The sequence below is a fragment of the Setaria viridis genome, chromosome 5, assembly GCF_005286985.2.
Source record: "Setaria viridis chromosome 5, Setaria_viridis_v4.0, whole genome shotgun sequence".
In the NCBI taxonomy this organism is placed as follows: Eukaryota; Viridiplantae; Streptophyta; class Magnoliopsida; order Poales; family Poaceae; genus Setaria; species Setaria viridis.
Window position 1 is genome coordinate 31,492,603 of NC_048267.2, and position 25,029 is coordinate 31,517,631.

General features: G+C 46.3%; 4 protein-coding genes across 4 annotated transcripts; 1 reads left to right on the forward strand and 3 right to left on the reverse strand.

Moving 5' to 3' along the window:
- Window positions 1-1,567: 1,567 nt before the first annotated feature.
- On the forward strand, window positions 1,568-3,066 carry LOC117855500 (uncharacterized). The gene has a single exon (XM_034737875.2). The coding sequence runs from the start codon at window positions 1,975-1,977 to the stop codon at window positions 2,800-2,802; it is 828 nt and encodes a 275-aa protein (XP_034593766.1). The 5' UTR covers window positions 1,568-1,974; the 3' UTR covers window positions 2,803-3,066.
- An 8,574-nt stretch (window positions 3,067-11,640) lies between these two features.
- Window positions 11,641-16,170, reverse strand: LOC117855986 (AMSH-like ubiquitin thioesterase 2). The gene is made up of 9 exons (XM_034738391.2): window positions 15,905-16,170; window positions 15,363-15,404; window positions 15,002-15,278; window positions 14,796-14,885; window positions 14,643-14,705; window positions 14,443-14,517; window positions 13,270-13,332; window positions 12,218-12,270; window positions 11,641-12,126 (listed from the first exon to the last, which is right to left on the reverse strand). The coding sequence occupies exons 2-9, from the start codon at window positions 15,374-15,376 to the stop codon at window positions 11,943-11,945; spliced, it is 819 nt and encodes a 272-aa protein (XP_034594282.1). The 5' UTR covers window positions 15,377-15,404; window positions 15,905-16,170; the 3' UTR covers window positions 11,641-11,942.
- Window positions 16,171-17,394: 1,224 nt separating this feature from the next.
- Window positions 17,395-21,304, reverse strand: LOC117855987 (uncharacterized). The gene is made up of 10 exons (XM_034738392.2): window positions 21,147-21,304; window positions 20,978-21,052; window positions 20,774-20,860; window positions 20,030-20,086; window positions 19,475-19,567; window positions 18,844-18,916; window positions 18,570-18,645; window positions 18,398-18,488; window positions 18,170-18,291; window positions 17,395-17,715 (listed from the first exon to the last, which is right to left on the reverse strand). The coding sequence occupies exons 1-9, from the start codon at window positions 21,192-21,194 to the stop codon at window positions 18,172-18,174; spliced, it is 720 nt and encodes a 239-aa protein (XP_034594283.1). The 5' UTR covers window positions 21,195-21,304; the 3' UTR covers window positions 17,395-17,715; window positions 18,170-18,171.
- A 620-nt stretch (window positions 21,305-21,924) lies between these two features.
- LOC117855985 (uncharacterized) lies at window positions 21,925-24,441 on the reverse strand. The gene is made up of 3 exons (XM_034738390.2): window positions 23,488-24,441; window positions 23,249-23,384; window positions 21,925-22,322 (listed from the first exon to the last, which is right to left on the reverse strand). Exons 1-3 carry the CDS (start codon window positions 24,312-24,314, stop codon window positions 22,131-22,133), a joined length of 1,155 nt encoding a protein of 384 aa, XP_034594281.1. The 5' UTR covers window positions 24,315-24,441; the 3' UTR covers window positions 21,925-22,130.
- Between the last annotated feature and the right edge of the window lie 588 nt (window positions 24,442-25,029).

A 25,029-nucleotide genomic window follows, 5' to 3' on the forward strand; every position in this document is an offset into this window, starting at 1 on the left:
CCCAATGGAACTGAAAAGGAACAAATTCCATCTCGAAACAACCTGGTATCTGTCGAAACCTTATGGTTAGCAGTAGAAGATAGAGACTTTGTTAACCAGGACGGGTCCTATCCATCCGGTGATTTAGATGCTTGGTGGGCCGTTCCCTGCGCGGCTGCGCCGTTTGTTTGCGTGGGGGAGTAGGATAGCAAATTAGCAAGCTCCCGTTTAGTAGAAGTTACAATCAGGGAGGTAAATAGTTTTAGTCAGTTTGGAGCTGTCAAATTCTAGCATATGTTTTTAAGGGAAAAGGCTGAAATAGGTTATCTTGGGCAATCGTCGGGACACGAGTTCCACAAGATGAAATATTGCAGTTTTTCTGAATCCGGGCCTGGACCAGAAGAATGGCACCGTATACTGCAGCCCATTGGGGGAGGCTTGGGATGATCTGTGACAAAAAGTTTGGTGCAGGCTCTGAGAAACCGAATCTGCAGGCCGTTTCGTGATGGGCTGGACCATAGCACGGAAGGTCTCTGGTCCAGCAGTGAGTGATCCAGTCCATGTCAAGGAAGCCATGGACCACGGGAATTTTGGTCCAGCCGAGTCCATGACATGGCTAGCTAGCTAGTTTCGTCTAGGCGGGCCTCCATAGAGGTAAGAAGAAGAGGACAGCCGGAACTGCAGCTTGGTCCCCTGACAATTTGAGTGGCCGCGCAACTAGTCCCTTCCCCCCTGCTAGTAGTACTCTGTCCTCGTACGCCGTTCTACTGCATCCCCCATCCTGCGAGCGCGAGACGTTCTCCCCAGCCTAAAGAATCTGCCACTAGGTCTAACTTTGGAATGTCAAAATTACTGTAGCAACACTATAGCGTTTCGTTTGTATTTGTAAATTATTGTCCAAATATTGACTAATTAGGCTCAAAAAATTCGTCTCGCAAAGTACAACAAAACTGTGCAATTAGTTTTTAATTTCGTCTACATTCAGTACTCCATACATGTACCACAATTTTGATGTGATAGGGAATATTCTTTTTGTATAGTGCTAAAGTTGGAATTTTGGAGTGAAGTAAACATGAGCCTACCAAGGAGCTCGGTCCTTCCACCGCTACCAGAGCAGTCGCCTTCCATCCAATCCAAGAACAGCACGAAGCCGACGGCCCGAAGGCACGGGCCAACGACCCTGCGAACGACGGCCGATCCGTCGGGGCCACAGCACGTACGGGCGATCGAGCAGCATGCCAACCAGAACAATTCTTCATCGAGCATACGCTCATCTGGGCCCGGCCAGGCCATCACAGGAGGAACGAGGAAGAGGCCGGGGAGGCAAGGCCGAGTTAAGTGTGGCCGTTTAACAGACATCGGAATCGAATTGGGTCACCCAAATCCGTGTGATCCGCCGCCGCGCGACGCGTGTGGCGGAGCCCAACTCCCCTGACCGGCGGGGAGTGGTGCTGACCCCTTCTTCCGCCGGGGTTCGGTAAGCCACATCCGCGTTCCATCCAGGAACAAGCAGAAAAAAAAAATCGTTCGATGGAGTTTGGGGGTTTCTCAGTTCAGTTCTGTTCTCTTCTGCGTATCCCTCCAGCTCGCGTGCTGCCACATTCCACTCGCGTTCCCTCCTGCCTTCTAGAACTGCCACCACCGCTGCGCCGCCGCTCCTATCCACACCTCTCGGCCCCCAGCCCTGCGCGCCGTACCCCCGGGCCGACACGTGTACCGCACCCCGGACCCACATCGATGGCGTCGCAGTCAACAACTGACACTATGGTCCCACTCCCGTGACGCGGCCCACTGGCCAGCGGCACGGAGAGCGCCCCTTATCTTCCTCCCCGTCCGTCCCAGCGCCCATTCACCCCGCCCGCCACCGCCCTCTCTGTTCGCGCCGCCACCGCCTCACGCCGTGAAAGAAATAGAAAAAATCAGGGGAGCGCAGCCAATCAACCGGGGCCGCAAAAAGTCTCGGAAGCCGCGGGAGTAAGCAAGGGGAGATCGCTCATGGAGGACACGGGCCAGGGTTCCCCCCAGAACCTTCCGGAGGTTCCTCCACCCAGTGAGGTCGAGGTGGAGGATCACGAAGACGACGACGGGTTCAGCTTCCCCGCCCCGCCGCTCCCCGCCGACGCGTGCATCGTGCCGGTGTACCCGATCTTCGGCCGGCCGCCGTCCCCGCCCCCGGCGGCGCCGGGGGAGGCGCCGGCGGGGGAACACGAGCCGGGGACGGCCACCGTGCGGGTGCCGCTTGGCCGGCTCCTGCTGGAGGAGCGGGAGTTCCGCGCGCGGCAGCAGGACGTCGGCGGGCGGTCGGAGAGCGCGCGGGCGTGGCGGGAACAGGACGACGAAGACGATGACGACGACGGCGACGGCGGGGCCTCAGCCGCCGCGGACGAGGAGCTGGAGGGCGTGCCGCCGGAGAGCTACTGCCTGTGGGCGCCAGGCGGGCAGGCGTCGGCGCCGGCGTCCCCGCGGCGGTGCCGGAAGAGCGGCTCCACGGGGTCCGTCCTCCGCTGGCGCCGCATCAGCGACCGCCTCGTCGGCCGGAGCCACAGCGACGGCAAGGAGAAGTTCGTGTTCCTGACCGCCGCCGCCGCCGATCCGGAGCCGACGCCGCCACCGCCTCCTGGTACCAAGGAAGAGGAGGAAGGCGGCGGCGGCAGCAACAGAGTCCGCGATGGCGGCGGCGGCGCGGCCCATCAGTTGAGATATCACGGCAGAGGGGGCGGCGGCGGCGGCAGCCGGAGGCGCTCGTATCTGCCGTACAGGCAAGAGCTTGTCGGGCTGTTCGCCAACGTCAGCGGGCTGCGCCGAAGCTATCACCCGTTCTAATCAAGCCGTCCGTACGACGGACCTACCTTGCTTGCTTGCTTTCTGTGCATACTGGCTACTACTCCTATACTGGTTTTACAGTTTATACAGAAGAAGTAAATCGTCGTGTTCTCTCTAAATTATTGGCTTGGGTAAATAGGATTAGCAGTACAGAAATAGCACGACCTCAAGAATGGGGTTTGCATTGGCATGTCAAAAAGGGCAAAAGAAGGTAATGGTTGAGTACTATGAACTGATACTTGTTTGTTCTTTTTGCACGCTTCATGCACAGCCGGTGTCATTCTGGTTTGTTTATTCGTTTTCATAATCTGGCTCGTGTTTCTCTGCACGTACAATTAGTACAATGTCTCTGATTGTTTTTGGTTGCGAGAGAATTCAGTTTAGACAAGCTAGCATCCGAGTACGTTATTGTCGCCGTCCGCATTTGGTACCTCTTCTGGTTTGCGTCAGCGGCAGCGACGGTTGATTTTAATACTGCGTCGCGTAGTGCAATACAGCCATACGGGTGGTGATGTATGTGGTAGACAAAGTTCAAGTTTCCTTAATACACATGCTTCATGTTAATTCCCAGAAAGCAACCTGTTAATACGTCAATACAGGTAGCCTATGATGTCAACGATCTCCACAAAGTTTTCTACGCTTCTTCTTCTTCAGATAGTCGTTCGGAGAACAGTTCCCGTTTATGGGTATGCGAGGCGACACATTCTCTTGATCGTGTCTCCTGCCACTACGTACTAGTACCACAACGAGCAAGAATCTGGTTGCTGTTGCTATCCCATTGCCAAGCACGCCATTTCCCCACTTGGCCACTCTTTTACCTGTATTTGGTTGCTGAATGTTGTCTGTCTCTAGCTTTCTCTGCTTTCTCTTTGTTTCTTGCTCTAATTCTGTAAATTGAAGCAACCATGGTAGTACACAATATGCTCCGAGGTCTGAACTTATCCCTGCTGTGTGGTACCGAATCCCACATCCTGTTCGCGTCCAATGCTAACTTGGTTACGAGATGAAACAAAAGACGCGCACGCCATGTCCGGTTATTATCTCCTCTTATCAGATGTTGACAGGGACATCACCAGATGAATCCGGCATCAAATAATTCCACCGGCTCCTTCACCAACTCCTCTAGTCCTCTTCCGAAAGAGGTGGTTTTGGCTTGGGTCCGGCACCGTCTCCTATCGCGCCCATCCTCATCCATGGGGCCCCGTCGTGTATACGGGGCGCGACGGCGACGAGCATCCACAGGAGCGCGACAGCGCGAGCCGGAGGCCCAGAGCCAGCCACACACGTAACAGTGAGCCGCTGGTTTGTTAAAGCGCCCCCTTTATTCTCTCGGTTTCGAGGAATCGTTTTGCTCCGTTTCTTTTTCGTAACCCCAGGCGGAGCTAAGGTAGCAGTAGCTGCTAACACGGAGGCCTCACCATCCAAATCCAACAATGCCTTTTATTTTTTTTTCTCTTCTTTTCTTTGTCTCCGTTGAGTAGTGAGCCAGCCATTTGTTGGTGGCAAGGCGCTACTAGCGTTTGCACTCATCCTGCGAGCTAGCTAGAGCGCACAAGCAAGCGCCGGTGCCGGCACCACTGGTAGTAGCTAGCGCACGCGCCTAGTGCGGTTTTTTGGGGGGCGCTCATGCCGTCATGCGCGCGTCGCTGCCCGCTAGCGCGCAACGGGTGCTGCCGACTGCCGAGCGATCGATCCCTATGGACCTACGCTCAATCACAGGAGGGGATATCCGGAAGGAATAAGAGGAAGAACAGAGTTCGGGAGGAAGAAGAAGCGAGAACATGAAGAACGGAATGAGGATTCGGTTATGAATTCTGTTATTGCTCAATGTCTTCACACAGGATTACACCAGGATTTACAGCACATCTCACATGGGCTCCAGCCTAGTACACACGCCAATACCTCGTCACACAGCCCATCGGTCCAACTGCACATACGCTTGCTCTTCTTAGCCTAGCCACTTCCTGCTACTACTCTAGTCTTCGTGGAATACTGCAGGGTCATGACATTACCTCCTCACGAAATCCAGCTTGCCCCCAAGCCGGAGCATCAGGGCAGTTCCAATGTGACATTGATGATAGTTTCTATCCCTCTTAATTATCATGCTAACTAAGCAATTTGCTGATGTGGCAGTAGATTTATTATGGAGAGAGAGAAACCATTTCTTAGAGAGGAAATCAAGTCCTCACACGCACCAATGGGTCAAGAAACCAGCGAATCTGCATTGGGGAGACCCAAGTAGTTTCTTCTTACTTACTGTCGAATCCTTTGCGCTTGCACCGCTGCTACCCATCACTCGAGCTCCTTTGCATGATGCACAGAGGATCTGGTACTAGAAGGGAGAATGATTGGTTGGATTTTTGTTTAGACTCTAGATAAAAAAAGTTGCATTGTGAAAGATGATTTCTTGATACAATATCCTAGACTATGGAAACTAGGTTGGTTTCTCCCATTGGGACTGCCCTCAGGGTAACGCCGCTGTAGATCATTAATTTCCTCCCAAGTGGCTAAAGAAGCTGACATTTCTGACCAGTGGATCAATACTTGGGAAACATCAGACGATCCCCTAGTCAGTAGTATGTGGTCCAGTGGTATGGACTTTCTGGACTTGATTTTCAACTTCTGCTGGCAACTCAGAGCTAACTAGGGTAGATGGAGTGATGTGCCCCTTTAATTGAGAAACATGCACTACAGAATGAATTTTGTAGTGTGATGGTAAGTCCAGCTTGTAAGCAACCTGTCCAATCCGTTGAAGGATCTTGAATGGTCCATAGAATGTGAAGGAAAGTTTTTGATTTGAGCGAGGAGCCACAGATGTTTGAATGTATGGCTGCAATTTGAGATAAACAAGATCTCCAAAACACACACTCTGATCTATTTTTATCTGCTTGTGCTTTCATTCTTTGTTGTGCTCTGCATAGGTGGTGTTTAATCAGGATAGTTAGCAAGTTCCTTTCCTTTAGCCAAGCCTCTAATTTAGTAACTTTACATGCTTCGAGATTGGTTATGCCAAAGTGCCTTGGTGGATGGCCATACAGAACTTCAAATGGAGTGTGACCTAGTGCTGAATGGAAAGAAGTGTTGTACCAATACTCAGCCAAGGACAGCCACTTCCTCCACTGCTTAGGGTAGGAACGAACAGAACATCTCAAGAAGGCCTCCAAGCACTGATTGACTCTTTCAGTCTGACCATTTGTCTGAGGATGGTAAGAAGAACTCATCAAGAGTGTTGTATCTGCCAATTTAAACAATTCCTACCATACATTGCTTGTGAAGATTTTGTCTCTGTCGGAAATAATAGCCTCTAGAAGTCCATACAATTTGTAAATGTTGTTCATGTATAGCTGCAGAAAATGGGTGTGATAGAGCCATGAAATGAGCATATTTTGTGAATTTATCCACTACTACCTTATCACATCCATTCTGTTGGACATTGAAAGTCCTTCAATGAAGTCCATACTGACCACTGTCCATGGTGTAGATGGTACAGGTAATGGTTACAACATACCTGGTGTCTTCACATGTTCTCCTTTTGCCTGTTGGCATGTGAGGCATTCTTTGATATAGGCTTTAATGGTGTTCTTCATTTTTGACCATGAAAATAAAGCTTTGACTCTGTGATAAGTTGCATGAAATCCCGAGTGCCCCCAATGCCACAACTGTGTAGAGCTTGAATAACATGTTGTTGAGCTAGAGAATTGTTACATATCCAAACCTTTCCTTTGTATCTAATGATTCTTTCCATAAGAGAGAATCCTTTCTTGTTTGTAGCAGCTACTGCTAGCTCAGTTAATAGCTATTGAGCCTCTGGATCTTTCTCATATCCTTGCATGACCTTCTCCACCTAGGCTGGTGTACAGGCAGATATGGAAAAAATTGTTTTTGCTATTGGACATCTGGATAAAGTATTCAGTCGCTACATTTGTACTCCCTTTTTTGTACACAATATGAAAGTATAGGTCCATCAACTTGAGCAAAGCTTTGTGCTGCAGCTTTGTATGCACACTCTGCTCAGTTAAGTAGAGTAGGTTTTTATGGTCAGTTCTGATAGTGAACTCTCTACTTTGTAAATAAGGTCTCCATTTCTCAATAGCCATAAGAATAGCTGTGCACTCTTTCACATATGTTGACAGAGCTTGGTTCTTTTTGTATAGAGGTTTGCTCAAATAGGCAATTGGGTGGCCTTCCTGCATTAACACTGCCCCCAGAACCTGATCACTTTCATCTGTCTCCAAGACAAAGGTCTTGTTGAAGTTGGGAATAGCCAGTACTGGAGCCTCTACCATAATTAGCTTGAGTAGGTTAAATGCATCCTCAGTGGTTACTATCCACACAAATAGTGTTCCTTTCTTCAATAACATAGTCAATGGCTTGCTTAGCATTCCATAATGCCCGATGAATTTTTTGTAATAACCTGTCAAGCCTAGGAAACCTCTCAACTACAAGTTTTTGGGTACTGACCATTGTTTAACAACCTGCACTTTAGAGGGTTCAGTAGCCACTTCTCTGTCTAAGATGCAATGGCCCAAGTATTCAATTTCTTGTTGAGCAAAGGAGTATTTGAAGAGCTTGATCAGAAACTGGTGTTGCTGAATAATTTCAAACACTTTCCTCAGAAGTTGGACATGCTCTTCTAGGGATGCATAATAAACCAGAATGTCATCCATTAACACTAAAACACCTTTTTCTCAGCAATGGTTCAAAGATCTGATTCATGGTGCTTTGAAAAGTGGCAGGGGCATTGGTTAATCCAAATGGCATCACAAGAAATTCATACAATCCACTATGGGTTCTGAAAGTTGTTGTTTTATGAGCACCACATTTAGCAATTATGATTTGGTGATAGCCTGATCTAAAATCCAATTTGGAGAACCATTTTGAACCGGTCAATTCATCTAAAAGTTCATCAACAACTAGTAGTGGATGTTTGTTCTTTACTGAAATGGCATTGAGATATCTGTAATCTACACAGAAACGCCAAGTGCCATCCTTTTTCTTCACAAGCAACACAGGAGAAGCATATGGAGTAGTACTAGGTCTCATTGTGCCATTCTTCAACATCTTAGCTAATTGTTTTTCAATTTCAGACTTTTGTGTAGGAGCATACCTGTAGGGCCTCACATTGACAAGTTGAGCACCAGGAATCAAGTCAATATGATGATCACAATATCTCTTTGGAGGTAAAGCAGTGGGTTCTTTGATTAAGTACTTGTACTCTGTTAGCAACATTTCTACTTCAAGCTGAATTGGCTTTGCATTCAGTTCTTGCACAGTATGTAGATGAGTTGCCTCCCGCTTAAGTTGTGACTTGGTAATATGTGGAAGCATATCCCTTTAACTTTCTTGTATTGATAGCTGTGCATTTGGTTACTTCAGGTGTGACTCCCTTCAGAGTAATTCTTTGCCCTTTATGAGTGAATTTCATGACTTTTTTCTTCCAATGAACCCACATAGGACTGCACTCCTCTAACCACTCCTCTCCTATAATTATGTCATAGCACTTAAGTAATAGAACTCCCACATCAAAAGAAAAGGTGTGTCCTGAGAGGCCCATTGCAGATTAGGGATCCTTCTGTTGCATGTCATTGGGCTTCCATCTGCTGCCACAAAATGAGCTGGTTCACAGTCTTGAGTGTTGTACTTTAGTTGTTCCTGCTAGATTCTCACTTATGAATAATGCTACACTTCATGAATCAACACGTATTGTTACCTCCTGATTGCCCACCTTGCCATGCAGTTTCATGGTTTTTCTCTTGGAATTTTGTTGAGCCTTGTTATCACCTATTGTCATGATCACATCATTTTCAGTTTGTTCATCACTTGGGCAAGAATCAGAGTCATCATTGCGTTCCAGTGCATCTAACAACTCCTCAATTACATGAATTGACACCTGAGGAGGACACTTGTGATTGTGACCCCATTTCTCTCCACACTTGAAGCGATGGCTATTTTTTTTCTGAACAGCATTAATGCTTTCACCTTCTCACCAGAATCACCTTTGTCCCCTTTGGATTTGGTGGGCGCAGGTTTCTCAGATCCCACCAATTTGTTCTTGTCAGACACAAAAGATGGCTTGTAGTTGGATTTGTGGAAATCTCACGCAACTGCTTTGCCTTTGCTGACAGCAATTTCTTCCTCTTGCAATAGAGCTAGTGAAGATGCTGCCAACACATTTTTTGGCCTGTGCAGGCCAATTGCTGCTCTTATTTCCTCTTTGAGACCACCCAAAAATCTTGTGACGAAGTATGTGTCGTCGTATGCAGTGTTGTACATGGGACAACTTCTCGAACTTCTCCAGGTATTCCGCAATAGAGCCTGTCTGACGAAGGGCATCAAGTTGGCGAAGCTGCACCTAGTATTGATCTCTATCGAATCTGTCCAGAACGGTAGTACAGAATGTGTCCTAGTCCAGCACTCTGACTCTGTGTTCATAGGTTTGAAGCCATGCCACAGCAGTTCCCTTGAAATTGAGCGCCGCGAACCTTATCTTCAGACTTGGGCTCATGGAATATACCTCGAAATACATTTCACAACGATCACGCCACAACCGTGAATTATCACCATCAAATCGGGGAAACTCGAGTTTGAGCAAAGGGGCATGTCTGCTCCCAGACTCCCTATTCCCAGCATGCGACTCAAATTGAGGGTGAGCTTAGTCAAGAGATGTACCCGTGACTGGGCGTGGCGGATGAGATCCAAGGATCCCACTACCAACATCTCGGCTGTTCATGTCGACACGATGCCCGTTGGGCCGCTCCGGGGCCGGTGCAGGTGAGCGCACCGCCGGTGGCGGAGCTAAGTTGAGGTTGAAGGGGTTGACCCAGCTTGGCGGAGGTGGTGGCGGCTGATGCTGAATCGGCGGTGGTGCCGACTCGAGTTGATGCTGGCGAGTCGCTATCTCCTCCGTCTTGGTCAGCCTAGAGAGCTATCCGTCGTGGATTGTCAAGCTTCCAGGCCGTTGATCTTGTCCAGGGACTTCTGCATCATTAGCTCTAATCCTTCGAATTTCTTCGCGAGATCCTCGAGGGTGGCCGCCATTTGTGTCTAAATCTTCATGGGCTTCCGGGGCGGCGCTAGATCTTGCGAACTGGATTTCGTGAAAAAAAAATTTATAGAATTTGTGGTGAAATATGCTCTAGATATCAATTGTTATGGATCTGCTACGCTCAATCACAACAAGAGGAGATATCTGGAAGGAACTAGAGGAAGACCAGAGTTCGGAAGGAAGAAAGTGAGAACAGGAAGAACGGAATGGGGATTCGGTTATGAATTCTGTTATTGCTTAATGTCTTCATACAGAATTACACCGGGATTCATAGCATATCCCACGTGAGCTCCAGCCCAGTACGCACGCCAATACATCGTCCCACGGTCCATCGGCCCAACTGCACATACGCTCGTGCTCTTAACCTTAACTACTTGCTGCTGCTACTCTAGTCTTCCTGGAATATTGCAGGGGCATGACACCCCACCCCAGCGGGTGGGGGGCGCGTCCCACTCGATGCTCCTCGCCACTGGCACCGGGCACCGCCCGCGACGCCGACGGGCGCGCGCCCGGGCCGGTTCGGTGGTGATCGCCAGTGTGAGGGGCTGCGGGGGTGGGTGGGGGTTCTGTCAATAAGCGAGTGGGCTCTGCGGTGGCGGTGCCATGCCGTGCGGCCGCGGGCGGGCAGCGCGGCGCGGCGGATCGCGATGGCTGGCGGATGGTGTCGCGCCAGCTTCCGGTCCCGGCCGTTCCCCCGGGACAAGTGGGTTTGGGGCTCTTCGCTGGATTTCGACGTCGAATAAAAACGCTATCAAAGCAAAAGGAACCTCGCAAATAGTCCAGGACAAGTCGTGCGAGCGAGACTGGATATCGACCGGTGCACGGCCAAATCTCATCCATTCGAAGAGGTGAAGTCGATAGGCCGGGCTCGAACGGGAGGAGCAGGAGCTCCAGTGTTGCAGTTCGTACTCTACCCGTAGCCATCGGGCATCGGGTACCTCGAGCCCATGCCCATACGGATGCATCGTGCCACTACTGCTTCGGGCTCGCTCTTGTTCCATCGCAATTCCCAAATAGATGGACGCCACACGGTTCAACCAGCAGGTGGTCCTCGATGTAAAGCGACTCAATTCCCTGTGTCTGCTCCGTGTTTTCTCCCCTCTTTCGGCCGTTTATTATCATTTAAGGTATCTACCAGGTTCTTCTTGTTCTTGTCGACAACCCTTTTGCAGGACAGAATCATTCTCCTGCATCCTTGCCAACAGCTAGTTCCTTGCTGTGCAATTCACCCTCTCTTTTTGCTGTGCGTCATCTGGTAGCCTTTTTTTCTAGGCTGCTGTAGGATTTGTTCATCGCTTCTAAGCCCATTCATGTGGCCCATGTGGAAAGGGATTGAGGCACAACAACACAATGCTACCCAAGTGGTGATGATATGGGCTAATGCCTAGTAGACAGACACACGGAGATTAAATCATTTCATTTGGCCATACTTTGGCTAAACGTATCCACTCGATCGATAAAACACCAGATGCCCACCCCGTACGAATGGTGTGAAGTTTCAGTATCCTGTATGAAACGAACGAACGTAATGGAAGTGACACGCGGAACTCAATTTCATATGGGTGTTGCTTAATTTTTCAAAAAAATAGATGGGTGTTGCTTGAACAGCAACTCTGTTTTCTTTGGACTCACATCCCATTTTAGCAACCAAAACTCATCACTACTGACTCCATGTCCCAGTACATCCAATCTCTGAATTTCACACTTGTTTCAGAAAGTTACGAGGTTAATATTCAGCGTCTGAAACTCCCCGGAGATTCTGTATCTGAAAAATTTGGAGTGGTGCAGCACACTTCAGCCCAGCCCAAGATAACCATGTGTTATTTTTTCCCAAGTAACATAATTACAGATACCAGCTCAAAGATTGAACATCCAGGATAGCCCGTGCTAATTTTTCAGTTAGGCTCTTTCTGGCGAATACCAGCACAAATGTCAAAAGGCTTTGACATATCACGGATCAGCAATATGGGCATCTTGGTTACAGCTCATTAACAGCTTGTTTATCTACCTAACAGGAATCACCTGTAAGCTCTACGGTATATACTTCTGCCAAGAGGGAGCGTAAGGAAGAACAAGCTGCTCTTTGCTTCATTGATCATGCACCAGAACGCAGATCGACAATCTCAAACCGTAAATTGGGATTGAAGTGCACTTTCGAGCAGGTTTCATAGATTGGACTGCCATCAATTGTCTCTCGGTGAGTGTGGAACCCACTTTCATCGCACCCCCTAAGCACCTCCATCCCACCAGGATCAGTCAGCCTAAATATTCCATAACTCCTGAAGGATTTGAGAAATAGGTGTGGCAGTTTCAGATTTCAATCCACATTATATTAGCCATAAGGTAGCACCAAAAGCAAAGAACACTTGCCTGGTAGGGTCGGTAGGTGCAACCACAATTGCAACAGCCTCTGGCAACATAACCTGCAGGAATCCAGCCATTTTCATCAAGCAAAGTTAAAGACATGCTAAAGCAGGTGAAGCTCAGGTGTTGAAGCGGTTTTGAGTTTGACAACAAAGTGTCAAAGACAGACTTAGCAATTCTGAGTACAAGTTATTATCAATGTTATTACAGCCATAAACATGCTAACTGTAGGATACTCCCCGATGTTTGTCAATATTCTTCCTCTTAATGAAAAATGTGCTAAGGCACGGTTGCAAAAAAAAAAATGTTTGTCAATATCCTACTTCTAGGTAAATGATCTTTATCCTACGAAGATGAAATACGTAAATAGCTCAAGCACCGTTGCTGCTTGGGCGGCATGATTATGATCACAACCAGAGACCACAAAAACTCAAAAACATACATGGTAGCCTGTCGGCCTGCCTTTACAGTATTGGACAATTTTGTGATTTAATCAGGACAAAAAGGGAAGGTTATGTGACCCTCAAATATCAGCCAGTAAGCCTAATGGCTGCTCAACAAAGGTTAAAGCATAGTGTTCAGATATCAGGGTGGAAAATAAGTATTTTTTTTAGCTAAGCACCGAGACCATATTCTTTAGTCATCTTTGATTTGTGGCCATATCTATGATTCTGTATGGTTAATAGTTTGTAAATTTGCAGCGCATCTAGCGGCTCACAGTACCTAAAGGGATCACTGGTCAAATAAGGAGCCATGTAGTATCATATAGTATATAAGCAAGTGCAAAGATGGAAGCTTCAGCAAGTGCAGCTTACATTCTACAAACACAGACCATTCAAGCAGAAGTTATCACATAAAAAGGTGCAGCCTATCTTCTACAAAATACAAACTCTACATGGCAAGATGATGTCAATAATTTGTGGTGTTTGATGCAGATCATTCAAGCAGAAGTTTTCACATAAAAAAGTGAATACTTTAAAAATCCTACTCTCATCTTCAATAGTGAAAAAACACCTTTTTTTAGATCAACACACCACAGGCACATATTATTTAATTACCTGGTAAGAGTATTGAGTATGCAAATCGATCGATGACAGGAAGCATGTTTGTGAAGGATGAGTCTGGAAAAGGGGAAAAGTGTCAATTCTCAGGAACTGTTAAAGAAAAGTGACCATTCCATCCAAGCCTCCAAGAGCACTAGAAAGGGATCTAAGAGCATGAATGTTCAAAAAAGAAAAAGGATCAACTCCACATTCTGTAGTAATAATAATCGATAAAGCAAATCAAATTGAATTTGAACTAGACAGGCAATCACATTTCTTTATCCTTTGTATAATGTAGGTTACTACGTATGTTGCATGAATTCACAGTTCTGGGTGTAGTTATGTGACATATCCATCTTTCTTATGCAGCAGAGTAAAAACAGCAGATGCAATATATAGAGTAACTAATGGAATCACTTGCAGCCTATTTTGAAGCACTCAAGATAATAATATCCTGATAATTCCCGTTCCATGCAAGATATGCCACTATCATACTACTAAGGGTCAGGATGCCAGGGTATATTGCTTTTCACAGACATAAAATCCAGTACATTATCTACTGCTCCTTCCTATGGCTAATGCAAGAAAGACATGTTACATGTAATGTTTTCTTAGATGAATGTTCTATGTTAGATGCAATATAATTGCCAAAACATGTTATGAGTAATATTTTCTGAGATGAATGTTCTATGTTAACAATGCAATATGATTGCCAAAACATATTTCAATGTGGCAACCAAACTGACTGTTATAAACATTTATATTGAGAATAGAGATGTTAGTTTCTAGATGAACTAAATTATTTCCTCCAACATTATTAAAAAGAAGAATGTCAATGCTAAATAGATAAATGATTTTTCCCTGAAAATTAACAGGAGAGCAGCAATTACTCTGATTATAAGACATAATTGCGACAAGCGAAAATGAAAGGAAGAGGTTTGGGCCTCAACAGCAAAAAGAAAGAAGAAAAATAAAGGTAAACGAATATAAGATAATGGTTTCAGATCAGATGATAATTGATGAGTGATATTACATGTTGCAACCAGGTAGCAGTCTACTGCAGTTATCAGCTTGCTTATCTTTTCAGATTAGGTGAGGTAGGTAACTTGCATGTGCATTTGTTTTAATTTCAATTAAACCAACAAGAAACACAAAGTACATAAAGTATGGAAATGCTAGAATATATACATGAATCCATCCTGCAGGGTAAAGTGACTGCTCTGATAATACAGCATGTATCTCCTCCTCATTAACAGCCTGACACTGTATTTGGAAAAAAAAAAGATGAAGGCTTTAGGGTGGGGCAGCCAGATATTTGTCAGAGCATATAATAATCTAACAATTGATATATTAATTATATGTTTGAAACCATTCAATTACTGACATACTGAGTGAGCAGTTCCTTCTTGCTTTGGTATAATCAACATTGTCACAAAGTAAGTTCCATCCCTCTACACACGAAAGAACAAAAAATAAAAAAACAAGATTCACTATGAAAATTAGGTATGTTCGTCACATTGGCAATTGTCCACTGCACTTACAAATGAAGCGCCAAGAATTCCGCAAGTCTCTAGATTATTGCTTGTATTCTCCTTTGCAAGCTCCATGAATTCGTCTGTCAATCTCACTGACTGAATAGCAGGCATAACAACGTTATTTCATCTCAACCTTCAGTTTTTACAGAAACAGCCTTCTAGAAACAGCATACATTTTTACAGAAAAGGATAGGAAATGAAAGGGAACGTACTATTTGCATGTCATGCAAATTGCTTGATGTTGAAGACTGTCCCACTGAAGCTCTGGCTTGCTCATCCACATATTCAGTGTCGGGGCTAAAAGAAACATTGCCAAAGCTCGATAGATCTTCTATCCAAGATACGATTGGAGACGGGAAGTGATGCTTCACAGCGCAGGAACCAGCATCGCGGTCTGTAGCTTGGCAGTGGACAGCTTGTTGAGCATCTAGATACATCGATTTACTTGGCGTTGAGTGAGTCCCACATCTCCATGCATTGATGTCACATCTGCCCATTTTTTCATCAAGCATTCATGATGCTGTATCAGGAACAAAAACGTCAACCGCTGAGAAGATACAAAGCACAGCATACCTCCTGCTGCTCATCGCTGGAGCAGAACACTAAAATTTTAGCCTGCAAAAATAACAAAAACATCGAAAAATGAGAAACACTACAGACAAAAAGGAGCGGAGGCTTTGAAAGAAACGACGGCAGCTTGAGGAGCTGCCTAACAACCCCAGGGCACTGTTGCTATTGAGCATCGTTTAGGCGAACTAAAACATTGAGAAACTGACAAGCAATCGAAGACGACGGGTTCAGGGTACGACCTCCACCCACCCTACTACTAATTGGCAGAGCAATCGGAGTCGGAGACTATGCGTTGCTTCAAACAGCAGAAACACAACCACTGCTGATTAATAAAAGTAGCAGCCCAACAATAAGTCGAATTAAGAACGACCTTTTCATCACTAACCCACCCAGCAGCAGGTTCACAAAGTAGTACCAATCCTAAAACCCAATCAGATAATGAGATAAGCACAATCTCCTGCACAGCGGCCTGCTAATCTCGCCCACCAGTCAGCTACCGCAAAATACCTCCCCGGACACGAGGGCACGAGGCAGAACTCACTCACCTGGGGAAAATCTGGAGCAGAGCTGAGGCGCGATCGGCGGGAAGGGATCGGCGAGAGAGAGCCAGGCGTGTGGCCGTCGAACAGCGCGGGGAAGGAACGAAGGAAGGTTGGGGAAAGGCGACTAGGCGAGCGACGAGAGTGCCGCGCTGCCGTTATTCTGACGCGAACAGGAATCCACGCCACGCGGGGCTCCGCTCTGGAACCGGATGGGGGGCCGCACGCGCGGCACCACGTCGCTGTCGTGCATGCCGCGCACATCACAACAGAGGGGCGGACGAGAGTGGGGGAAATTCAGGATAGGGACGAAAAAACTCCGGCGGATGGTGCGGCCTGCAAGCTGACGGATGGAGGAGGAGGCGTAAATACGAAGGAAGCACCGGCTCGGGTCGGCGAGCGAGCGACGTCGGCAGCAGCAGCAGCAGCAGCAGCAGCGCCGCGGTGTGGGTTCAGGACTTCAGGGGATGCTGCGGACCTGCGGTGTCAGCCGGCCTTTCGGCGCGGACGCATGGGGCTGGCGCTCCCCTGACTGCGATGCCCGGCCGGGTGCGGTGCACCGGTTAGTAATCTGGGGGAGAATCGAGGGGGGGCCGCCACGTTCGCTGCCACCCCGCGCGCGAAAGAGACGCGCCGTCCGCCCGCCCGCCGTGGGCGGTTCCCTCATCCCTGACCCTGATCTAGTATAGGACAGCGCGCTGCCGCGCTTGCTTGCACGCCGCGGCCCACGGGTCGAGGCCCTCGGCCAGTGTCGCTGCCTGCTCACTCGTTGGCTAGGCACCCAAACGCGGTGGGGGCGCCGGCGCGCCGGCCGCCGGGGCACCTGCACTTCTGCAGGGCTGCTGCGTTCGTATACTGAGAGTTTCACTCATTTCTGATCAGATAATTCAGATATTGTACGTCTCGTTACTCGCGTTCGCGTATGAAAGGGCACGATGATTCCGGCGCGGCAGCAAAGAGTGGCGAACAGGCAGGCCATGACAATACGGGAAGTGGTGAAAGCACAAACTCATCAACTTGGCTTATCTTAAGTTACAATAAAGCAAATGTTAATGTTATCGCTGATAAGCTACGCTGTAAGTCGAGACTAAAAAACAGTTGCCTCCATCCCTCCGTCCCAAAAAGAAAGCAACTCTCGCTTCTTGAGAAGTCCAACAGTTTCAAATTTAACCAAATATATATGAAAAAATACTAATATCCACATCTCCAAATACATTTAGCATGAAAATATATTGCATGATTAATCTATTGATATTTATTTTGTATCACATATTAGTACTATTTTTTATAAATTTGATCAAAATTAAAATTGGTTGATTTCTCGGGAAGCAAGGGCGAGAGTTGCACTATTTTAAGTACGGATGGAGTACACCCGTAGAGCTTGTCACGAAAAATAAGCCGCAGCAAGAGCTGGGAGTTTTCGTGAGACACGGCAAAAGAATCCTATCCAGCCCCCAAAAGTTGTACCTAAAGTCAATTTCTGAGTACAAAGAATATGAAAAATGTTGAAATTGAGTCATCATGAGGCTTCTTTCAACAAGATCGGCGAGTGCAAATATCTAACTTGCAGCGCCTTCAGATAGTCAACATGGTATTAGCCAGAAAGTTGATTCTAGTACTAGCTAATCTATTACTTCAGTGATTCAGTCTACAACATCAAAAACACCAGCCTCTTTAGCCATATTTAATTTATGTGCAACAATCTCCATTAAGAGTGCCCTGCAGAGATGATAGCGATCACTATGTTTTGCAGAATCGGCTGTGGCATCTAACCAAGCAACTCCCCCAAATACGTTGATAGCGCGATTGTTCATTGCCTGCACACAAGGCAATAATGTCACACAATTCTGACTAAAGAACAGTTATGAAAACAACAATATAATAAAAGGAATCAAATAGGAAAGTAACGTGCTGAAACTTTCTTCTATACACAGGAGTATGCTAAAATTGTGATATTGGATGATGTTATGTCCAAGAAACATGTCATCATTACCACTGATCCACTGGGAAACAGAACCTATCTTGATAAAAGAAAACTAAAGGAATGAGGTTGTTGTCCACCTTAGATTTAGTAGTGGATGCAAAATATACCAGTATATGGGAAATCAAACAACAGAGAAGTATGGTTGGGCATTACTAGTTTACTACAGATGATACACAATAATCTTCGATGTGGAACTTTGATTTCAAACTTTTCTACTTTTACTTCAAACAGACACGATGGATTCAAACTACGCCCATTTTACTTTGGACTAAAGCTTGCTGACTTACCATTATGACAATCTCTCCAAGAGATTTTCTACCATAGCTCTTTGTTGTATGCCACTCAAAGATTCTGACCTCATAATTGCATTCGATACAAGAATGACAGTGTTTGGTGCAGGGGCATTAACCTACAGAATGTAGACCAAGGTATTAACACAAGAAACATTAGCATTTATACAATTCAACAAAAACAACAGGATAAAAACATAAGAAAATGAACAATGATAAGCATACCCAGACTCGACCATTAAGTCCAACAGCAATCTCAAAAGATAGTTTTTTCCCAAGGGCCTCCAGAACTGGACATGTTGGCGAACTTAACAACCTATGAGCAACCAAATATCAAAATATAACAAAAAAATGCTAATGTTTTAAAGTAGGACAATATGTATTATCTTATCCTCACATTCGTGACATGCCAGTTGACGTGTCAAACGTATAGCCATCTTTCAACTGACCAAATTCAGCAGCTTTCCCAGTAGCTTCAAAATAGGAACAATATTACACAGTGAAACTGTAAAAGAATAATCAGATAAAGTCAAGGACAAGGGTCCAGACTGAGAGAGTATCACCCCACAAGCAGAAAGGCTGTCACAACCAAGGAGGTCATATTGCTAAGATGACGAAAATTTATACCCGGTAAACATAATAAACACTGAGTTATAAGCTGAAAAATTTACCATCCATGCATGAGAGCTCTGGATTCATGATGATATTTGCTTTCACCACTCGAGCATATATTAATGTACCAATCTGTAGGAGAATTCCCATGGTAAGATGAAGATATAATCAGCAAATTGAACACTAGGCTTGAAACACTGTCGAAACAACTTATGGGACCACTCAGAGATGAATCAAAGCTGAATATATAAACTGTCTGTAACTGATTATAGCATTTACTCGATTTCTTTTTATTTGATGCTATAAGATTTCAAGAAGAAGAATATATAATTTGCTTTCCTAAAATGTACCTGCCAAAGTTTAAAAAAGGGTACAACCTAAAGACTCTATCTACTTGTTCCTTAGTAACTAACATTAGATGAAGGTAGTTTAGGAGAAACGAATTAATTTACGAAATAGACAGGTATAATAGGGGCATGTGGCTTTTCGTAGTTTTTCTCATTTCGAGTGCAAAGAGCTAAAACATCAAATATAAAAGGACGGAAGGAGTATTTGAGAAAAAGAACAGCAATCCACATGTTACTGAACTGCATATGTGGCCTACTGTATACACCTTTAAGGCTTTTAGTATAGACTGACAAAATATGAAACTCAACAATGCTGGAAGGTACAAATTACCCAGTACCATACCTCAAACTTTGGTATGTTTCTCCTTGTACCACCTTCAAATGCAAGCACTGGTAGGAAGGCCAAATGAGGACCCTTTATGTCCACTACAAAGTTCTGTAATAACCCAAGCCATGTCAGGAAAGAAATATTTGGTACGCCAAAATACATTCATGTAATATAAAAGATGTGAAATCAAGCTTCTAGTTAAAGCTCATTTTGGTTTCTGTTTACATATTATAATTGTAAAAAAGGGTAATACTCTGATTATCTTGCCACAACGAGGACTAGATATTTCTAAGTGACATCATATACAAAAACTCCTATTTCACAACATTTCTCCATTTTTTCGGCAAGCAAAGTTTCACAATCTTTCTCCATTGAGGAACACAAGCAATATTCTACCTCTTTACCCTGCTTTACTGCTATAGTAAAGAGATTGTATAGTTGCAAATGTTAATTAATAGGGATTGTCCATGGTCCAATACTACCAGCTACATTGATTTGGCCTGGTGCTTCCTTGGTCAGTTTCCATGGTAGCCCTGGACAAATATCTAGAATTGGAGGGAATATACTTACGTCTGGTTTGGTGTCGACCACAACACCAAGAACTGTATCTTCAACGGAAGGTACATACTGCATAAGAAATTAATAAGAAACATGAATGGGCAACTGCTGAAACACAGCACATGGAGGACAAACAAAGTAGCACTATCTGCACTCTCCAGCTTTACAGTCAAGAAGAAGATATAAGAGGGCAAGCTCAGAGCTTTTCAGGATTAATTGCACTTTGATAAATGAAGAGAAGTAACTAAAACTTGATACATTTATTAAAAAGGGCAGAATAACACATTCAATAGTTCAAGGTAAATACGATGGTGGTCAATAATAAGCGCTCGAATTTTCATAGCACCAAATCAACACAACCGAGTCCATAAGCACTATAGGCTAACACATTAGTTTAGTAATTTACTCAGGACGGCCCATACATTCTGAATATCCAACCAATCAGCATCGAGATTGGTAATAAAATGTACACCCTTTTCATATGTTTCAGTTTCAACCAATTCAGTACTTAAATTTGAAGGGGGCATGTGAATGTATGATTCATTCAGACTGTCATTCCAGTCTATAAATGCCAATTCAGTACTTCAATTCGAAGGCATGCAAAGCTATGATCCATTCACATAATCATTACAGAAGTAAACCATATTCCATCAATCCATATTTGCAACAAATAGAAATAATCTTAACATGGTGATCTCCAGAGGAGCCAAAATTCTGCAGAATTTGAGCATCTATAAGTGCAAACCAGGGACTCACCCTCTTCTGGGAGCTCTCAACCCAATACTTGTTGGGCTTCGACAGCCGCAGGATCCCGGCACTGGTCGCCTGGATGGTGTCGCCCTCCTGCAAGCCCCATGTACCACCGATAAGTCTCATGGCCCAGATAAACCCTCATTAAACCCTAACCCCTAAATCTCACGAAGGGTAACGGCTCCCACTTCCCACCATGAAAGGGTTTACCTGACGCAGGCCCGTGCCGAGCTTTATGGTCTGGTTGGTCATCTCGGAGAGGTCCAGGACAACGTCGCCGGGTACCTGGGCAGCAACGGCGGGGTGAGGGAGCAGGTCGAGACCCGAAGAGTTAGCGAAAGTGAGAGATCAAGCCGCAGCAAGGGGCCGCGAGGCTTACCACATAGGTGTCGACGAGGGGGGAGGGCGGCGGCCTCTTCGACTCCATTGCTCGAACTCGAAGACGGCTGTCGGGAGCGCCGGCGCGGAGGAGCGGCACGCGGCGGCGGTCCTCGTGACTTCTGTTGTTCTGTGCGTCAGTGCGTGTGGTTGGTTAGTAGCGGCGGAGATGGACCTGGGCCTCAAACCGTTGTGCCATTCGGGGTGGGATTGGGCCAGATGATGACACCAACAAGATTGGGCTACAGCGAGCGAGCGACGGAGAGGGCCGTTTTACTAACAAAAGGACCCGTGTGCATAAATCCATGCTCCAGACGACAGTCCCAAGCTGAAAGGGTTTTCAGATTGCATTTCACTGTTGGCAGCAGGAAAGCGATGTTTCCTTGGTCCAAAACCATGATAACCACAAGCATCATAATATCTTAGCAAATGCCAACGAAATGGCATTGCATATTCCTGATGCACATCAATTACAGTGATTAACTGCTGATACGCCCCTGTACTTTATTAGCACATCTGAGCTGACAAGTCAGTAGGGGAAGCTAGCACATGAATTACTTCACCATTGTATAAATACATGTCACAGCATTGGTATGGCAATTACTCCCTCCATTACAGTCGTTTTAGCTCTTCTTGGTTTATAGATATTATTATGTATCTAGCCAAAAGTGTATGGCTAGATGCATAATAATATCTATGAACCTAAAAGAACCAAAACGATCTACAATTTGGAACGGAGGGAGTATTATCCAACAATTTAATTGGTCTCAGACTCTCAGTTGCATATCTTTGGGACTCATGAGAAGACCAGCATGAATCCTTGGTGCATCCACTCAACTCTTTTAAAAAATATTTGAGTTCAGTCTACTATTGAAACATACCCAAGTTGTAGAGATAAAGGATGCCACAATCCACGAACAGGTTAAGTGGCCAAGATACATCTTGGACGTACTATTTACATCAGGTAATACACATCAACATAGGTTTACGAAACCAAGCTGAAGACACAGTAAGCAGAGATTATTGAGCTAAGACCAAGAGCAATGAAAGCGAGGAATGCCATAGAGGCTGATGCGTCGATCAGCTTTGTGAATTGATCCCCTCCAAACCGAGACATCCAAACACCATTACGAGAAAGTGCTGCTGAAGATGCTGACAGGAGGAGGTAAGCTAACATCTGCAATCAGGATCAAAATGTCATTTAGCCACAACTCAACTAGTAACAATTGTTAAGCCAAGATTGCAAGTCCAAAGTCCAAACTTGAGCCAGACTTAAAAAGTGAATGTAGAGACATGGCTAAAGAGGAAATTATGGTCTTCTAGATACAAAAGCATGTTTCTAGAAACAAGGTCTGACTAATTCCAAAGGAAGAACTGAAGAATATATTACAGATTGATCTACTTGCCATTCACAAGGAGCATTTAAGCAACATGATTTTGAAGGCGAATTATGTGATTGCTAAGCACAAAAAATTCCATACGATCAGTCACAAATGTATCAAACTGTGAACCTTGGCACCATTCTCATCAGTTATTTCTGAAAAGTTCTCTTATCATGATAACTGACTGAAGTTGGAGGATTAGGGCAGCTGTTATCATGAAGGGAACAATAATCCTTTTGCAATGAATGAATGGATGTGTAATTTATCCGCTTTAAGTAGTTAAAGATGGATCTGGAGTTTAATTTTTTTCATTAACCAACTCGTTGTGTCAGCATGTCACTGCTTACACCTGTGGATGTACCGTTCAGTATCTGAAGATTGTGTATACCAACTAATCTAGATAGTCTTATATCAAAATAAATCCAGCATGAACAATCACGAGGATAGTAGAAACTGATATTACCACCTAATGTTCATCAACAACCTAGGATTTCTTTAAGCTCCATAAAAACAATGCAATGGTTCATCTTTTCTTCATCCAATCTACGTAACTTCGGTAAATTCTAAAAAATTTCAGGTGCCATAAACTTTAATATAGTTCGCTGACACTAAACACTACATAACTAGGGCTCCAAGCTTGCAAAATTGTGCTACCACAAACTCATGGTTACCAATGGCGAAGACATTCAGAAATGCAGAGTTACAGTTCACTCATGCTTGCCTGATCCATGGCGAGATTGAAGTAGCTGCGCCATGGGGCTTGAATAATGTGCCTCCGCGTGACAAGGTAATGCACCTCGGCTACCAACTGGAACCCTGAGTAGGTAAAAGCCACGACGCTCGCCGCAAGTACATACCTACACATTGCCAAAAATTCACCAATTTACAGCTCCAATCAACACTAAACAAGAAACAGCAGATGTGACAAATGAGGAAGGTTTGAGCTGAGCTCAGCGCAACCTGTACTCATTGTAGCGGCGGAAGGAGTCGCCGGACCAGCCCGTCGTGGTATCTGCGGCCATGACGGAGAGTGCAACCAGGCAGAACACGGCGGCTGAAACCCTGAACCCTAGCTCAGCCCTCCTCAGCTCCGCGCGCCGCACCTTCTCTGGGACGCCGGCGGCTAGGAGCCACCTCTTGGACCCCACGCTGCCTCCACCTCCACCAACGCCAGTAACGGCGGCCGCCGCGGCGAGTGACCCAGGGTCGCTCGGAGGGGCAACCTTGTCCGCCGCGGGGTCCTCACCGGAGAGGAGCTTCGCGATGGTGACGGCCGATTCCTTCTGCGGCGAACCGATTGGTGATGCCTGGGTCGAGGAGGCCTTCGGTGGCGTCGGCGGCATGGAGTCTTCGGTTTGGGTCAGCGCGAGGGCTAGGGTCATGCTCCCCGACTCGCTAGCCGATTCAGCCGCCTCCTGCTCCGACTTGGCCTCTGAGGACGCCGGCGCAGGAGGAGGTGGCGGTGCTGGAGCGGGGGAGGGGTGCGGCGGGGAGCGCGGTTGCGATGTTTGGCCCGCACCCGGCAGGGGAGGAGAAGCATCGGCGCTGGGCGGAAGCGGAGGCGGCGGCGGCGGCGTCGGGGGATGCGGAGGCGAGGATGGAGAGGAATCGCCGGGACTATGAGGAGGCGGAGTAGTGGTAGGAACAGCCGGAGGAGAAGGTGGAGCTGGTGCTGGGTTCTCTGGCGAGAGGGATCCATCACGGGAGGGTTGCTGCGAAGGGGGAGAAGAAGGCGCGACGGGATCGGCCGCCGGCGGGGGCGGCGGCGGTCGGATTGGTGAGGCCATCGGAGGAGTGGGTGCGGCTGCTGGTGGCTGTGGCGTCGGGGACGGGGAGAGGGGAGAGGGGGCTTTTGTGCGGTCGAGCTCTAGTGAAGAATGACGCTGAAAAATGTCCGACGAGGCCGGTGGACGCTGACTCTGAGTGACTAGTGATATCGGTCATCGTCTTTCTGTTGAACTGTCATGATAACAATTCAATGGCAACGACGTCGAACTACTGATTAGCTGCACAGCTTTGATGCCCTGATTTTAGTGATAATTCAGCTGAATATTCAGCTTCTTTCGCCATTGAATCATGGCAAGAGATTATCCAATCATAAGCCAACTTTTCGAGATACAAATGTTCAACATGGTTAACCATCGTTGGAGACGGTGACGAGTTCACCATCGTATTATCTAAAGCTGGGTGCGGCAACTAGTCAATAGGCTGTGTCGACGCTGAAGCTAAGCTTTGCGGGATTGAACAGCATCGCTATTGATCGCATTAGGGATAACACATGAGAAACAGCATGGCTATTCATTTGGGCATGGTGAGATTAAAAGACTTGGTTTTCTTCGCAAATCGTACCCGTATTTCGCAATTCGCAATTCCCCCCCCCCCCCCCCCCCCCCCCTCACATTTCATCTTTTGGAAATTGTAACATTTGTCAAGGATTTCCTCTGCTTTTTAGCAGATTTCAGAAACTGCAAATTCGTGGTGAAAGTACTACTCACAAGATTG

What these genes read in the sequence shown, in the direction of transcription:
- LOC117855985 (XM_034738390.2), bottom strand. Translation starts at nt 24,314, where the DNA reads ATGGCCTCACCAATCCGACCGCCGCCGCCCCCGCCGGCGGCCGATCCC. An exon ending in CGCCGCTACAATGAGTACAG is followed by an intron (nt 23,385 to 23,487) that starts GTTGCGCTGAGC and finishes GGCAATGTGTAG; the next exon opens with GTATGTACTTGCGGCGAGCG. An exon ending in TCAATCTCGCCATGGATCAG is followed by an intron (nt 22,323 to 23,248) that starts GCAAGCATGAGT and finishes TCCTGATTGCAG; the next exon opens with ATGTTAGCTTACCTCCTCCT.
- LOC117855986 (XM_034738391.2), bottom strand. An exon ending in ATTTGCATGACATGCAAATA is followed by an intron (nt 14,886 to 15,001) that starts GTACGTTCCCTT and finishes CCTGCTATTCAG; the next exon opens with TCAGTGAGATTGACAGACGA. An exon ending in ATACTCAATACTCTTACCAG is followed by an intron (nt 12,271 to 13,269) that starts GTAATTAAATAA and finishes GGATTCCTGCAG; the next exon opens with GTTATGTTGCCAGAGGCTGT.
- LOC117855500 (XM_034737875.2), top strand. Translation starts at nt 1,975, where the DNA reads ATGGAGGACACGGGCCAGGGTTCCCCCCAGAACCTTCCGGAGGTTCCT.
- LOC117855987 (XM_034738392.2), bottom strand. Translation starts at nt 21,194, where the DNA reads ATGGAGTCGAAGAGGCCGCCGCCCTCCCCCCTCGTCGACACCTATGTG. An exon ending in AGAGCTCTCATGCATGGATG is followed by an intron (nt 18,646 to 18,843) that starts GTAAATTTTTCA and finishes CCTATTTTGAAG; the next exon opens with CTACTGGGAAAGCTGCTGAA. An exon ending in TCAACTGGCATGTCACGAAT is followed by an intron (nt 18,489 to 18,569) that starts GTGAGGATAAGA and finishes GGTTGCTCATAG; the next exon opens with GTTGTTAAGTTCGCCAACAT.